Source organism: Ursus maritimus, unplaced genomic scaffold, assembly GCF_017311325.1.
Source record: "Ursus maritimus isolate PB19 unplaced genomic scaffold, ASM1731132v1 scaffold_6, whole genome shotgun sequence".
Taxonomy (NCBI): domain Eukaryota; kingdom Metazoa; phylum Chordata; class Mammalia; order Carnivora; family Ursidae; genus Ursus; species Ursus maritimus.
In genome coordinates this window covers 69050584-69067985 of record NW_024426774.1, presented here as the reverse complement: position 1 = coordinate 69067985, position 17402 = coordinate 69050584, and the positions used below count along the sequence as shown (strand labels likewise).

The following is a 17402-nucleotide window of genomic DNA, read 5'->3' as shown; positions in this document are numbered from 1 at the left end:
TTTTTTTTTTTTTTTAAGATTTTATTTGTTTATTTGACAGAGAGAGAGAGACAGTGAGAGAGGGAACACAAGCAAGGGGAGTGGGAAAGGGAGAAGCAGGCTTCCCGTTGAGCAGGGAGCCCAATGCAGGGCTCTATCCCAGGCCTCTGGGATCATGACCTGAGCAGAAGGCAGACGCTTAACGACTGAGCCACCCAGGCACCGCTGACTCTTGATTTTGACTCAGGTCATGATCTTAGGGTCGTGGGATCGAGCCCTTCATCAGGCTCTGTGCTCAATGGGGAGATTGCTTGAGATTCTCTCACTGATTCTCCATCTGTCCGGCCTCTTGAATGAATGAATAAAAATAAATAAATAAATAAATAAATAAATAAATAAGTAAAATGTCAGTGTAAAACAGGTATAATCCACATGTTCTAGAAAGAGCTAGTGGCAAGCAGGATGCCTCCTTCAAAAAGCTATTCCGTTATATTTCCTTTGATTTTACATGAGACTTCCCCATGGTGAGGATGGACTGTATTCCTGGAAAAGATCTAGCAAGTAAAATTAAAGGTTTATTCTGTTTTTCCATAGAAACATTTGTAATATGGGGTTATGTTCTGACCAAGGGCTTGAATTTCATCTACCTTTTCATGAAATGGCCACAAATACCATTTTAAACGAATTCTATGGTTCCTAGAAAGTATAAAGCTTTACAACATATAATACAGAAATCCATCAGGTTATCTTGCAACCTTATATTTTTCTTTCTTTCTTTCTTTCTTTCTTTCTTTCTTTCTTTCTTTCTTTCTTTCTTTCTAAGGATTTTATTTTTTATTTATTTGACAGAGAGAGAGAGCACAAGCAGGGGGAACAGGAGAGGGAGAAGCAGGCTCCCCACTGATCAGGGAGCCCAATGTGGGGCTTGATCCCAGGACCCTGGGATCATGACCTGAGCTGAAGGCAGCTGCTTAACTGACTGAGCCATCCAGGCACCCCTGCAATCTTATATTTCTTGCTTTATTTTTAACTGCAGTGATTGAGAAGGTGAAGAAACATCAATATTGGAGCTATTAATTACTTCAAGTAACTTCAGAGTTACTTTAAGAAAAGTTTTCTAATTAAAATCTGCCTATAGTAAAAAAAAAATTTAGAAAATCTAGGAAAGAAGAAAACAGGGGAAAAAACCCTCATAATCAGAAATATGCCTTATTAGGTACATTTTCTTTCTTTCTTGAAGGTCTTAGGGTGAGCTGTAGTGCTTCTAGAAAGCCCTGTCCTAAGGCGCTTGACTTTACTCTCCCTGTAGCTCACTGATGCAATGGAAGGGCAAGGCGTGGTCCTTCTCAGATTTACCTTGCATCTGATTCAGGGCATCCCTGATAGTGAAACATACAAACCAGCTTTTATTTTCAAGATGTATATAGATCCTATTGCATTTTAACAGTGTCAGAAACTCAGTTTATTATTAATTTCCTAGATGTGATACTGGTACTATTATTTAGGAGAATATCTTAATTTGGGGAGATAAATGCCAAAGTACTTAGGTAAGGTATCGTAATATGTGCGGTTTACTTTCAGATTGTTCAGAAAAAAAAATATATATATACAGATAAATAAACCAAATATAGCAAAATGTTAATTTTTTTTTTTTTAAAGATTTTATTTATTCGACAGAGATAGAGACAGCCCTAAGAGAGGGAACACAAGCAGGGGGAGTGGGAGAGGAAGAAGCAGGCTCATAGCAGAGGAGCCTGATGTGGGGCTCGATCCCATAACGCTGGGACCACGCCCTGAGCGTGAGGCTTAACCACTGTGCCACCCAGGCGCCCCAGCAAAATGTTAATTATTAAGTGTAGATGGCAGGTATACAGATATTTCTTAAACTTTTTCCCCCCAACTTTCTGTGTGTTTGAAACTTTTCTTAATAAAATATGGGGAGAAAAAAAGAATTAAAATTTTTAGTAAAGCAAAAAAACATAAACTGTACTTCTTAGGGTTTTGACCTGTGTGGACACCATGCTCACAGGATGATCCTATAGTGACCCGCTGATCACAGGGCTGAGTCCCAGACACGAGTCCTGCACGTTGCCTCTGGCTAGGGGAAGTGGACTGACTGCCTAGGGCCACATTCAACACACATAGCGGGATGTTGACATCTGTTCAGGTACCTTCTGGGAAAGTGCAACCCCGCCACCACTCATCTTTGGATTTCCCTTCAGAGTCTGTCTCACTGATTGGGTCAGACCTTTCTCCCTCTGGTCTGATTTTTTCTTGCTCCCCCCTCTCTTTCGGCTTCCCTGCATCTGTTCCTTCCCTCAGCTTTCACTTGCACTAGCAGTAGAGTCGCTGGTTGGGCCAGACTAGACCAGGAAGAGTGCTTGTACAACAGTGATGACTGTAGTGATCATGCCCCAGCCATGGTGCTGCGGACTTTGAGTACGTTAACTAGTCCTCACATAGATCCCATAAGATTGTGGGTACCATCATATCTCTATTTTGTAGATGAGACTGGGGACAGAGAGGTAAAATAACGCAGCTGAAGTCACACACTTGATAAGTTACGGAACTAGGATGGAATCCAAGGTATCTGGGGCCATACCTCCCCCCGCCTTTAACCATGGCCTTGTACTCTGATCAGTGTCAGAAAACAGATCAGCTGACATAAACTCATTTGTTTATTGCTTGCCTTTCTTGAAGTGCTGGGAGTTGGCAGTATTGGTGTATTTAAGTCATTAATGTCAATAGCTGAAAGTTCACGACTGTCTTTATTTGAACATCTTCAATGGCAAGCATGGTTCTTAGGTATGTAAGTGAGAAGGATTTCCAGGGACATGGGAAACCTTTAGTGTTGAGCACTATTGGGCCATGAGTGGTGATGATATGTTTGTGTTTGGTGAGTTTGGAAGTCACTGTTACTTTAAGTAGTCTGTCCAGTTAGCATGTGTGTACATGGCCTTGATTTCTTCTGTTTGCATCTCTTAAGAGTCTCTTTCCTCCCACCCACCTCATAAGATGCTATCAGAGTAATTTTCCTAGAGTATATTACTGATTATGTACTCTCTTGTTTCTAGATTTCTGATGGCTCCCTGTATCTATAGAATATAATCCACTCATTTGTTTGGCATTCGAGGTCTGTGGATACCTTTTCCAGACTACCTTTCTTGCCCTCTCTTCTACATTTCTTTGTTCGAAGCCAAACTGAGCTCTTCGCTGATAACATTCTTTGCATTTTTGCTTCCCTGTCTTTGTTCAAGCTGTTTCTTTTGGTATCTGTTCATCTATAACCCCCATCACCTGTATACTCACATGCTTTTGCCTTCTAACTCCTCTTTCTTTCTCCTTGACTTTCCTGAATTCAGAATTCTAACCCTGATTTCAGGTACAGTTGAGGTGCCGCAGTTTCTGTGAACCCCAGTTTTGGGTATTGTCTATGATGGTTAGGATTAGAGAACTAAGACATGATGGGCCTCTTCTCATTTTTCACAGTCAGTCTTTGTAGCTTTCCATCTAAGGGAGCACAAGCATGAGTAGACATCTGTGGAGTGCTGTGGGGTCACAGAGGAGGCCGCTGGAGGGCTCAGGGAGCATGGCACAGAAGAGGTAACATGAATGGCTTTCAAAAGTGAACAGGAGTCCAAGGCAGGAGAAGAGTATTTCAGGCCAGAAGGGTTTCACCATGTAACTCTCCTTCCCTCCTGTAGTGGCAGATTCTTGCCAAAAACAGCACAGAGACCATTAAGATAAAAAAAAACGATGGAGGGGCGCCTGGGTGGCACAGCGGTTAAGCGTCTGCCTTCGGCTCAGGGCGTGATCCTGGTGTTATGGGATCGAGCCCCACATCAGGCTCTTCTGCTATGAGCCTGCTTCTTCCTCTCCCACTCCCCCTGCTTGTGTTCCCTCTCTCGCTGGCTGTCTCTATCTCTGTCAAATAAATAAAATCTTAAAAAAAAAAAAAAAAGATGGTGTTTTCTGTCTTCCTTGATGTTTCTCCTTTTCAGCCTTTCTTTTAGCCCCCTGCCCCCACCTGCTCCTAGTGAACTTTACTGAGCTAAGTACGCAGCTCAGTGTGTCCTTCCGTTCTCTCATCTTCCTTTTGGGTGTCAGGAGCAAGTCTGTGCCCATTTTAAAATTAACTGACTAAGGAAGCTCATCTTACAAGCCCCCGGAAGATTAGTTTGGTTCAAGCACCTTGGAGCTGAAAAAGTTACATCAGATAGAAACATACTTTCTAACCCTATGGCGCTTCAATAGTTGAATGCATAGTATTTGTCATTAAAATACCTGATAGTGTAATTTGAGCTTTCAGCCACCTGCCAGTTTATCATAATAAAAGATGGCAGTAACCTCAAGAAAGGAAAAGCACGGAATAATACACATTTCTGGTTCTTGCTGGAATTAAAAAGCACTCGTAGAATTTTAAATACATATTTTATGTATAAAGAGAGTACATGTACACTGTAGATAATTAAAAACTACAGAAGGGCAAAAGAAGAAAAAAGTTGACATGCTCCTGAATACCCAAGCAACTACCATTAACATTTTTCCTGCCAAATTTCACACACAGTTGATATTGCTATATAAAATTTCAGACCTTTTAGGGTAATGTGAATACACAAACATTTATCCTATTATTAGAAATCTATATAAACTTAGTTGTTGATTGCATAGTATTCTACATAAAATATACCTTAGTTTACCTGTAAATGGACATTGGTTATAATTTTTACTATTTTAAATACCATCTCCTTTTATGCATAAGGTTTTCTCTGCATCTCAGATGATGTCTTTAGGATGTATTCTCAGGGTTAGAGTTCACTAGGCCAAAAGGCCTGAACGTTTTAGAGTTTCTTGACCTTTTAATGCCAAACTGTTTTCTGAAAAGGCTGAATCAGTTTGCACTCCCATTAGCATCCATATATATGAGACAATGTTGAAATTATTTACGTCAGGTTTTCCTTCCATTTATATAATACCATTCCTTTGTGGGTCAGTGTGCTGCAACACATTCTCAAACCGTAACCTGGGAGTCAGGGGATAAGGGTGGGGAGACAGAATTTAGATGCACGTTCAGAGTTTCTTTTGCCAAATGTAGTCATATTTGAATATATAAAATTAAATGATTGGCGTGTTACCATAAACAGTTTTTAACTAAAAGAGAAAGACTAATTGCTACTTCTGCGTCAGTGAGTAGAAAATTATGGTTCTTTAAAAAAAAAAGTCTTATAAACGATCCTTTTTACAGCTAGGTGGGCATGACATTCATTAGCATACACTCAGTTGATACATGGTTCACCGTTCAGAGTAATACTCTTGAGATGATTTAGAATCTGTGAACACTCTTTATTGGGTATCAGCTGTGAGAGTATCAGAATCCACCGAAACTGAGTTTCCACGTTTCCTTAAGTTATTGTACCCAAGCACATGCCTTTCCACTTTGGACAATAACCTGAAATCCTCATTCATGACTATCTGTTTTTGAAATCTTAATCCACAAAAGCAAGCTTTAAAAAACTTGGCAGTACTTTAACATGTCTGAAATTACATTTTCTTTTTCATTAATTTAAATCTGAAATGAATACTTACTAATGTCATAACATTATATCAAAAGTGTATTTCTTCTTTCTCCTTTTGAACTTCAGCAGAGTGTTATTTGTGTTTTCTGTTTGGAATGTTCAGTTGTTATGGTCACCATAAAACTGTCTTTACCCCTTCTTGGCTACTGCTTTGGAAATAGGCATAGAAGTGACAAGATGAGTCAAAGCTGTTCTTCCTCTCTCTCTTCCCAGGCAGTTTGTTGGGTTTCAGTGAAAAGGACTACAGGATTTCGGTAGAGGATAGTGATCGTTACCCATTACTGGCTGACGGAAGTAGTGAATGCAGTTAGCTATCTGTAGGTACAGCCTCCTGGCAGGAGAAGACCATACAGGTGATCTTCTAGGTCTGCACTCCCAGTGCACTTACAAACAGTGTGAACTGAGAAGAGAGGCGATTACAAGAGTTGCAGCTATTGTGTTGGAAGTGAAAACAGTCTGTTCTAAAGCTTTTTTTCCTCTTATGTTCTAGATTGGGATTTTAACCAGGACATCTGACAATGAGGTAATGTGTGCTTGGCGTCATGTTTGTTTGTAAATATTTGGCTGTGTGTTTGTTCACAAAGTCCTGCAGAAGTCAGCTTTGTCAAATTGTTTTCTAACAGTTCTAGCAAATGTGGAGCCAGTGTTTTTCTCCTCCATCCATGGATCCATGTTGCTTTTCTTTCTGGTTCTATTTTAACTGTCACCAACAAATTATAGCCTGTTTTTGTAATTGCCTCATTGAATGACTTGGCTTGGCAGTTTGACAAGGTGTGGTGGGAGCTTGGCCATCAGCTTGGCTGGTATCCTGCGTGAGGCGGGAGGCATCAGCCTTCCCAGTGGTCAGGCTGGGGAGCAGGGCTTTTCAGGCCCTTGACCAACAGTGTGCTTGCAAGTTCTTTCCAGCCCTCAAGTGAGTGAATCCAGGTCAGATTTGGCTTTTGAGTTTGGAAATATTATAAAATGTAACTTTATAAATAACTGCTGAAGGAACTCTGAAGTTCTACAGCTTTCCACTCGGTGTGGCAAGCTGGTAAATATAGTTCCAGTAGGTTGGTAAATTCTTTCATTTCCTTATTGTCCTTTTACTTTAGGTAATCTTGAACTTCTGTATATATTTTTAAACTAAACTCCGTAGTGTACCATTGCTAGAGTAACTAGAAGAAACACTGGTCTGGGACATGGGCCATAAACTGTTCATTACAGAAATAGTTTAATTGGTTAGTGTGTTTAAGAGCGTTAGAGCTGTCTTAAGATAATTTGGGGAAAAAACGAATGTTTGGATTTTAGGGGTTCCAGTAAATGCTCCCTTTCCCCTGCCTTCTTCCACTGAGAGGAGGATGTAGGTGTCGGATGGAGATTTTGAAAGCCAGGTTTGTGGCTTATCAAAGTGGGATGGAGGGACATGGCCCCAGAGGTAGTGGGCCTCCCGGTACTTCACTTCTCCTCTGTTCTTTTGAAGCCCCAACCTTGTTCTGACATAGGCAGGATGCTGATTAAGAGAAATTTGGAATACCTGGTTTGTCTGAAGTTTCTTTGAGGGGTAGGGAAACTATGATTCCCCATCAGGTTTCACATGAAAATGTCCAAAATGTCGTCTTTTTTTTTTCTTCTTCTTCTAGAGTGATGGCCATCTTTTCTAGAACTGCTTCATTTCACTGGCATTTATTTACTTAATTCTGTATGCTCTGTTTAGGTTCCAGATGTGGAATCTCGTGAAGACTTAATTAAAAATCACTACATGGCAAGGATAGTGGAACTGACTTCACAACTGCAGCTGGCTGACAGTAAGTCAGTTCACTTTTACGCTGAGGTGAGTGGAGAGTGAATGGGATTTGGTGGCTTTTCCCAATCCGGGCAGGAATTAGGTCACTGTCCAGGTCTCCTGCTGTTCACTGGAAGAGAGACGGCCTTGTCTGTGCATCCATGTGAATTTGGTTGGAGTTCATATTGATTGGCCTATATCCAACCAAAAATCTTCATTTCAGTAAATACAGGACTGATTTGTCATTTCCAGGTTACTGAAAGATAGGTGAGAGGTTGCCTTTCCTATGGTCACAATATAGATGTTTGGAGAATTTTTATTAGTGATTACTTGTTAGAGAATTACAGGCAGGTAGATATTCATAAGTCAAGGAATTTTCATGCAAAGAAATTAAAAAGCAAAATATGCCTTGTTCTTCTTTTTTAAATACTCCTTAATTTCTAAGTGACAAGTAGTAGAAATGAGTTCCTATGAATGATGAAATGAAAAATGTAACCTTTTTAAACCTTTGCTACATAATTTATTTTATGTTACATTTTCTTCTTCCCTAACCAAATAATTTATTTTCTTAGGAGAATTAGAAAAAAAAAACTATGTAAGATACTCAATAAAATCATACACGGTTCATTAATTACAAGGGAGAAAATGAAGGAGAAAGTGCAGAAATCAGAGTACGAGACAAATGATAAGATAGAATGGCTGTCACTCAACATCTAAGAATACCTGCAAGGTATCTGATTTAAAACTTTAAAAGGTCAGTTACAGATGGAGACGGAGAATTATAATGCTTTACATTGTTAAAGAAATTGAGAAGGAAAAGACAACACCCTTTATTGGGACTGACTGTATGATTTTCTCCTGTACTGCATACATGGAGAGGCTGATAGGAGGCCAGTTGCTGGAAGTGGAGAGGGACCTTCTGCTTTTTTCCCTGCTGAAATAGTTGATGAGTCTAGCTCCGTGTTGCGCACAAGCTGCCATTACATACCTGTTTGGTAACAGCTGGTTGGGCTGTAGAAAATGGGGAGCACAGCAAACTGGCTGACCTACAGTGGAGCTGCTGTAGTGCTGAGCTTCTGAGCCTGGGTATCGTGTCCTTGTCTGGGTCCCTTGCTGCCTTCTGAGTTAATATCTCAGACTTGATTGCCATCGCCATGAAGACCCATAACTTGCAAAACTGTCTCCCTCCTTTTCAGGTGTGGTGCTGAGCACACAGTAGATGTTTGGTTAATAGATGGTGGTTGATTTGACTGGTTGAACTTTCCTCAAATTCTCTTGTGAGGAATGAAATGAGTAGCTGGGGAATATCTGAGGCTCTTTTATTTCCAAGAGATTTGCTTATCTTGGTAAATGTCTTCAGCACAATGTGCTACGAGAATTTTTACATCGTCCTAGTTTTTCCTTGTTTATAAACAGGAAGTGGTGACCCCTCCGTATGACTTTGCTGGAATGGTTAGTCTGAGCATCTGATGTCGACACAACATTCAGATATGTCTCAGCAGATCCTCCTTGTCAGTCATGTGGCCTTATTAAAAGTGTAGTGACCCTTTTAGTGGCACACCGTCTTTGAACAGTTGTGAGAAACAGAATTTTTTTTTTCCTCCTTGATCAGCTCTGTCTCTGTATAGCCTAGCTTTGGTAGAGAACCCCAAAGAAAGTAGCTCCTGCACTCATTACGTTCTCCCCATAGATTGAGCCTAATCTGTAGCCTGGGACTGTAAAGCTTTTATTGTTCTGTAATGTGGTCTCTAATAGAGGACTTTAAACACAAGAAAAGTACCTTAGGATTCATATTGGCATTGATAACTTTTGAAATAACCACTTCCATTTTCATCTGGTGTGAGTATAAAGGAATCCTGGGTAAATGTAAAAAAACTTCTTAAGGGGTGCCTGGCTGGCTCAGTCAGAATGTGCGACTCTTGATCTTGGGGTTGTGAGTTTGAGCCCCAGGTTGGGTATAGAGATTACTTAAATATTAAATCTTAAAACAACAACGACAACAAAAAACTTTTTAAGTTTTTTGTATCCACTGGTCATCAGGCTAGAACTAGGAGAAACCTTGATGAGCTTGGGTTAGTAGACTTTTTTGCTTATTAAAGTGGTGAGAGGAGGACCACATCTTCTGTGTACTTCAGTGTGTGGTACAGGCCTGAAGTGAATTTGGTTTGGGGAAATGCCCCCTGAGGTAATGGGATGTTTTTCTGATTTAACAGTGCCGAGCACTCTCGAAGAGACTGGCCTTGGCTGAAAAGTCTAAAGAGGCATTGACAGAAGAGATGAAAGTAGCCGGTCAGAACATCAGCAGACTCCAGGTGGGTTCAGAAGTGTCTCCTACTCGGGCTTAATACGGTTTTCACTGGAAGTGCTGGGGCGGCAGGGTCAGCATTTCCTTTCCAAAGTAGTGCCCTTCGCCCTCTAGACATACATTTTTCTAACCAGTTTATTTCTAACTCATTTTAAAGTAATATCTTACTTATGTCAGGTGAAAAGTTGTATATTGCTTGTTTCTCTGACTTGATTTTATTTTAAATAGCTGTGTAGTCAGCATTTCCTTAAATGATACTTCATACCCCCCCCCCATTAATCCCTGTTATGGCGGGCTGTGCTCTTGTTCTCTTCACATGACTCTCGTCCTTCTTTTTACTGTTCCATAAAACTGACCTAAACTGAAAGCTAGAGCTGCAAAATATTCTTCCTTACTTACTGCTTTGTTTTAAAGCCTTGTTTCCAGAAAGCCTATATTAAATATAAACATGATAGAGGTGGAGAAAAAACATATCAGTACAATAACCCCTGCTTCCTCCTAGTTTCAGTGAGTTTATCAGATTAGCTAGGAGCACAGGATTAGATTTTAAGGGGCTGGAGAAAGCAGAGAGATGGGAAGACAGACAAAGGGAGGGTCCTGCCCTGAGGGCTGAGGGCCATGAGCCAGCAGGTACTGGGCTGGTGGGAATGTGCCAGAGACAGACTTGCCCACCTCACGAAGGGCTCTGGAAAACTTGAAGGGGTTTGGAAAGATAATGTAGTCCTGTTGTTTCTTTGTGACAATTTTATACCTGATGTAGAAGGACAGTCTTTTTGCAAAGAGATTTGATTCAGAACATATTTGAAGGCTGAAAAGAAGAAAACCTTTCCTCCCATTTGTTTTAATTTTGTGCTCTTATTAGACCTGTGGCTTGTCCTTCATGTTAATTGATCAGATAGGGCATCTTGATAGGTTGCCTTTCTCAAATTCCTTCTGTAAATTAAAAAACTTTGGAGTGGTGTGACTAGTGGGGTTTTGATTTTTCTCTTTTCCCTCTGTTCCTTTGCCATTTAGGATGAGCTGACAACTACCAAGAGGAGTTATGAGGATCAGTTAAGTATGATGAGTGACCACCTGTGCAGCATGAACGAGACATTATCTAAACAGAGAGAAGAGATCGACACACTGAAGATGTCCAGTAAGGTAGGGAAGGAAAGGGAGGGAGTCTCTCTGCAATATAATATGTAATGTATTTGATATAAGGTATTTCATTGCTGTGCATTTCAGGAGCAAAGGTTAAGAGATTTCAAGTGTTTTTAAATGATTTTTCTTCATATTATTTGTCCTCTTATCCAAAAGTAAAATTCAGTTTCTGTGACTGAGTTGTAGGTTGAGAGAAGTTCTGACCTCTAAGGCCTAATACTGTGTCCTTTGATTTTTGGCATTTTTGGCATTTCTGTTACTGTTTTATCATTTAAGGGGACTTTTAGGGAGGTTATGATGGGGATTGTTTTTTTTTTTTAACAGGAGTCTAAAATGGTACTATTGAAGAATCACCTTCTTAAGCAGATTTATTTTCATACACATCCATATAACCTAGGAATGTCTTTTCCTTTTCCAGAAATTTCTTTTGATTTCATTTCCCATAAAGCCACTGCTTGTCCAGGCTGGGTCAGTAGATATTGGTAGTACCTGTATGTTGAAGTGTGTATCTGCATATCCTATGTCTATTGTTGGACATGATATGTATGCTCTTTTACCGGGAAAGGTAGGCTTCAGGAAGCCAGGGACTTGGTTTCATGCATCATCTCAGATGCTTCGCACGTTTTGTAACTCAGACAGTATGTACCACTGCCAGCGGGGATATACGGTCTGTAACCTGTGCTCTTTGAAATCTACTGTTGCCTCTCACTGACCTAGCAGCCATGTACTGAGTTCCTTCTATGTGCTGGCGCTGGGGAGGAAATGGAGATGAACACACCATAGCGTGATTTTAGCATCGGCTAGTGGTGGTGAGGGCAGCGTTCTGCTCAGTTGGTGTTTCCTTGGAAGATCAGTCATGTGAGTGCATTGGAATCCGCAAATTGTGATATTGTTTTTCCGTGTAGTTTCATGATCTTGATCGGCCTCTGGCTACTTTGGAGAGAGCAGGCGAGCATCTGTGATTCTTTCCTGGGGCATCTTGTGATGACTGTAGCCAGACAGTGTGGTTTTGATTATAGTTCTCTGGTTACTTGTGCTTCAGGAAATGAGCTTGGAGGCGATGATGAGTAGGGGAGCTGGTCCTTTTGAATCTTGCGTCCTGCAACTCCTTTGGCCTCTTTCTTGATGTTCCAGCAGGGCAACAGTAGTTCACAGGCTATATTCCTAGTCATGGTAGAAAGCACATACATGCATTAGTTTGAATATTAGGAGAAAGCCTGTTTTAACACCTAACATTTGGAAAGAAGTAATAGTGATTATAGGGAAGCTTTACGGACTCTAGAGCTGCAGGAGGCATTTGGTTCTGAACTGAGAAGGATTCATGTTGAGTCCAGCAAAGTTCATTGTCCGGAGGAGGCTGTATTGCAGCTACTTTAGAAGTTAGGGAATTTTCAAGTCCTCTCAGAACTTTGTAATCTAGTCCTTAAAATATGTGTCATTAATAAAACACAGAGCTCGTTTATTCTGTTAACCTTTTTATGATCAATCCATGATCCCCGTATTTTGCACCCTCCCTGCCCAGTTTGTTAGTAATTTAGATTGTTGGAGCATCATTTTATGGCAGAGTTGACATGGTCTCCATTGGATGCCAAGTAAACATCTTGGAACCATTCGTTGGCTATCATCTTGTTATTAATGCTTGTGTTCTGCAAGCATTAACCACATACACGACAAAAATGTATTTGTACCTAACAGTTAAGTATAGGAATTGAGTTACAATGTTTTCTTAAAAAGTAAACATTACTTTCTTAAAAAGAAAGAAGAGAAGTTACATAAAACTGGAAAGTCCAAATCTCCATATGTGGGGGGACTGGGAATGAGTTAAGACATCTGCCCTTACATCATTTTCAGCCAGTATCTGAGCTTCCTTTTTCAGATCATTACCACTGGGGGGTTAGTTGGCACATATTCAAAATTAGTATCTATTAAGACCTCTTTAGAAGGTATTTATTAAGCAACAAAGAAACCTGTTTAGGCTAAAAATTTTTATCCAGTGTCTGATATCAATAAACTTCCTGTCTTTGGAACAAAATGAATATTTGAGGTTTGATAAATCCTTTGTTTTCTTCCTTTGTCGCTGATCCCCAGTTCTCAGGGGCATAGCATCCATGGAAGTAGAGAGTGGGGGAGTTAAAAGTAACAGACTGCTTTTTGATTAAGTGTTTGGGACCCAAGGTTATCAGCTGTTCTCCCTCTTGGAAGCTAAAATTTTCTAAAGAGAAGTATGGCCTTCCAGACAGCTTGGCCTATAAAGTAGGAGTTATTTTTCTAGACATTTGTGTTCTTATTGTTGATATTTTTCTTTGCACAGGGAAATTCTAAAAAGAACAAGAGTCGATAGTTTACACATAGATGGTTGGCGACTTCTTTCCAAAGCTGCTACTGTTGCACGGAGCTCCAGGACCCAGACCCCTCGTCCAGTGTCCATTGCTGGCCGCCTTCAGGAAGCTGGGGTGTTGTTGGACCTAGTAAACTAGTCAGTGTTGTAAATGGCCTTGAAACATTTAAAATATATTTGTAACCAGTAAGGCAATTACAGAATTTAATGTTGACCGTAAAATGGAGAACAATACATGTACCATGGATATTGTAGGTTTCCTTATGCTGTTTTTACTGTGCACTTTTTAAAATTAGGTTTTAATTTCAGTATGTAAGAACAACAAATATTTTGTATATTTTCAAACTCAATTATATGGTAATCGATTTGGTATCTATGGGATAGATCTATGTTTCTGGATAAAATGCTTAAATTGTCCCAACTGTCATTACTTCTTGCTATTATTGAAAGCAGTCTCCAGATTCTTTTTGAAGACTTATTCCTACTCTCTCTGTCTCTCTCTCTCTCTCTCAGAGGGGGTGGGTCTTGCAGACTTAACTTTAGATCTCGTGGGTTTATTATCATTGTCTTCAGCTCTTCAGTACCTTCTCTGTGTTGGAATAATAGCTTAAGGAAATTGATGTCAATAAATTCGTACTTCTATCAAACTTCCAGGCTATGAAAATTTGATAAGGGAAACTGAAACCTATTAAAGTATGTTTTACAAAAGTTACAAAATCCCAATGGACTTAGATATAACCTTTCTAATTCCCCAGATTGTCACAATTGTCTGGTCAATCCTTAATTAAGGCTTTGAGTTTTGCCTTAACAGGTACCTGCCACCATACTTCAGGCTCCCCTTGGTTTAGTTCATCAGCATTGTATCATTTCCGTGTAAACCTCAGGGGTGTCTCTCCCAGCGTTCCCTAAATATATTGCTCCTTTCTTCTCAGCTGCTTGTTCCGGCCCATTCCACCCCATGTTCAAGTTCCCAGATTTGCTCAGGTGTTCCTACAACCCCTCCTCCCCGCCTCCCTACCGGCTGCATCTCCTTCGAGCCTTCCCACTAGCCAGTTGCTAGTCACGCTCCAAAATGCTTTATTCTGCTCTGCCTGATAGCTCATCACCAGCTTCCCTCTGTGCTCAGCACAAAGGCCAACCCTCTGGCTTCTGCCCCATGGTTTCTGCTGTCTGCTGTAGAGAGAGACCCAGTACTCATAGTAATGACAGTGTTGGGATCCTGCCTTGGGGACCTCTGAGTGAATCAACTTAGTCCCATTCTGCTCGGCCTGTCCGGGCTTGGCCCCTTAGCCCTTTCTGTTTTCATGACCTGCTCATTTCCAGTTCTCTAACAGTTGAACCACTGTTTCCACTGCAACTGAGCCTAGGCCCCCAAGCACTGTGGGGAAAAGACCAAATAACCATTGTGATTATCTCCCTCATAAACTTAGGCTTTCTGCCTCCTGACAGGCCTTCAGTGTCCTGTGACAGTCCTTGTGGCATTTGAAGTCTGTTTCTCTCCCTCCTTTGGAGGATTTGGGACAGAGAAGTCCTCCCAGTGACTGCCTTATCCCTCTCCTTACCACTGCAGCCCACCTCCCAGAAGACATGTCTCTTCTGTCTAGGCCTCTTAGGGCGTGGAAAGTGCAAAGTGAGAGGTGATTCTAGTCCAGGTGCAGAATCGGGACTTAGAGACTAGTTGCCTGAAGTCCATGTAGGAGTGAAACTAAACTGGGGGGGGGGGGTGTCTTTAATCATGCATTGCTTCCTGCAGAAGATGGAGTTTTCAGAAATTACTGAAATGACATATTCTACTTTTTCCTGATGATGTACTACATGCTCATTGTTGAAAATCTGGAAAATGAGGAAAAGTATCAAGAGCGTACATCTCTCAGTAGAGATTCATCTATTAACATTTTTGTTTATTCCTGCTCTTTTTTCATGCATATGTAAAGATGTATGTTTTTAATTGAAATTGGGATTATACGAAATTCCAAATGAAGAAAAAAAGGCTCTTTAGTAGGAAGGGGGTAGTGGTAGCCACTGCACAACTTAAGGGGGCACTGTTCACCTGGGCAGCCCTGGCTGGGATAGACAGACCCTCCAGGCACAGCTTGAGAAACTGATGAACAGCATGTGTCTTGTTCCATCATCTTAAACACCACCCTTCATTACGTCGTTGTAAGCAATAGTGTTCAACTTTCAAGCTGATAAAACTGGATTCTCCATTGCTTTTGGTAAGAAACTAACTCTATAAGTTAAACTAACATACTTTTAATAACAAGACCACTTTCCAAATTCATTATCCATTAAAACAAAAACGCAGCCACACTATTTCTGAACAAAAATGTGAGCAACAATAAGTAAAATGAGGAGCCAGTTAGCTAAGAAAGCCAGCAAAACAGCAAAAAAAACCTCTTTCCACAGGACTATGAATTAAAGTCTACTTTATAATAAAAATCCCCAGACAGAAAAATGTGTGGTTTATAGTTTTGTTTTATGCAGCATTAAACCTGGAAGTTGCTTCCAGCTCTTAAAAGCCTTCAAACTTCTCTGTAACTTTAACATATGAAGAGAGCCACTTGGTTGGTGATGGCTAAGAAACCATCTGGCAGAGCCACCCTGACAAGGAGGTGTCTGTTCTGTGATAGCGGAGGAAGCTTCTGTTCTCTGCTAAGGGCCATGTCCTCGGACACCATGGTGATAAATGGAAAGCTGGTCAGTAGATGGTTGCCTGTGCCTTAAATTTTTAAGCAGTTTAGTAATTAGCTCCACATTAGGAAATTAACTGGCAATCAAAGCATGCGAGCAGGAAAACCCATTATAGCTCCTCCAAATCTTTGAAAGGAAAGTCTATTGAGCATCAGAATAACTGTTTTCCTAAGAGGATTAGAATTGACTCCTGGTGGAAACAGGCTGGGGGCAGTTGTCTTGTTTGTGGGCATAGGGGTCTCGAAATGCCCCTCCCCCACTTCGAACCTTTGTGTTTGTTTTACCAGGAGCTTTAATCTGGACCCACTGCTCCCTAAACCGCAGTGGAATAGCTGAGTGGTGACATACCACAGGTCCAAGAATAGAAACCACGCAGTTTAGTTAACAAGGAACAAAATGTCACTCGTGGCTGGCTCAGAGGCTAGGGAATATTCACCCTCTCTCTTCAGCTTTATTTCTTCAGGACGCCTCTTCTGTTAAACTATCAACATACCTCAGACAGTCATCATGCCGTTTGCGGTCTCCCTGAGCAGCTTCAGATGCCGTGGGGCAGGAAGCATGCTCTTACCCGTGCTCTCCCACGGTGCCTCGCAGAATGTTTTGTAGCAGGTGGCCAAGAAGTGCTAATTGGATACATTTTAGGAAGCAGGCCGAGCGACTGGCCAACTGTATAGCTCAAGCCACAGCTGAGAGTGTCCCATCCCCAGGATAAAGGATAGCCAGCCTTGGGCCATTCTGAAGTAAGTGATTATCCCCGTAACTGTCATTGATTTTGATTGACGTTCTCAGTGAAGATGTGTTTATCTCTGGAAATTTCTATCCAAAGAGCATTCAGGTTTCCTCATGGAGAGAGTTGTTTAGAAATAGTGTGTTCTTCAAACATCAGGTCAGAATGCATCATGTATGTAAAATGGTGATTTCCCCCCCACCCCGTTTCATTTTTACTTTTGTCGAAGCCATCCACTGGGTAATATCTTTTTGAATATAATTTTCCAAAAGCCCTCCCTCTATCTTGAATGAATGTTGTAATATAAATAGAGATTTGTAAAGTTTTTAGAGAGGAATGTTTTTATCAAGCTTGTCCTAAATCTGAAGTCCTCACTTTTCCCAACCATGTCCCGCAGGCATTTCTGCAAACTGGTTTGAATTTATGTTAATGGATCCTGACTGTTTCAGCTGATTTGAGTTTTGCGGAATTCCAAGTTAATCTACTAGGTCATATCTGCAGACACTTTGGGGAGCCTTTGTTAAACAGCATGGAAGTTTTAAATGATTTCTGTGAAAAGTCTGCCAGGAAAAGAAAAACTGTTAATAAAAAGGAGAATGAGTTAGTCTGAGAGTCTACTTATTCTAGAGCAAGGAAAAGAACAGGAAGTGGAGTAAAATGGGCTAAAAACTGGTGATGGGGGACTGTGGTGGCTTAGCTATTGAGGCCAGGCTGAGCTGTATCGCCAGTTTTGGATACAAAGGGGCATTGCCAGAAAAGAGTCTTTGGAAACATGTGGTGGAGTGACAAGAAAGAATTCTGCATGCATGAAAGTGGCCACCTTTGGGGCAACGCTGAGTCACACAGAACGGGGAGGGACAGTCCCTTGTAAAAGAAAA

The 17402-nt window shown here is 40.9% G+C and overlaps 1 protein-coding gene across 1 annotated transcript in view; it reads left to right on the top strand.

Annotated features, from left to right (window-relative positions):
• Positions 1-13753, top strand: part of PPP1R21 (protein phosphatase 1 regulatory subunit 21) — a 61062-nt gene extending 47309 nt beyond the window's left edge. Inside the window, exons 18-22 of the mRNA XM_040623497.1 lie at positions 6046-6078; positions 7252-7368; positions 9534-9632; positions 10640-10768; positions 13080-13753. Of these exons, the coding sequence (XP_040479431.1) occupies positions 6046-6078; positions 7252-7368; positions 9534-9632; positions 10640-10768; positions 13080-13109 (408 nt within the window). The 3' untranslated portion in view covers positions 13110-13753. The remainder of the gene's footprint in view (positions 1-6045; positions 6079-7251; positions 7369-9533; positions 9633-10639; positions 10769-13079) is intronic.
• Positions 13754-17402: the final 3649 nt, after the last annotated feature.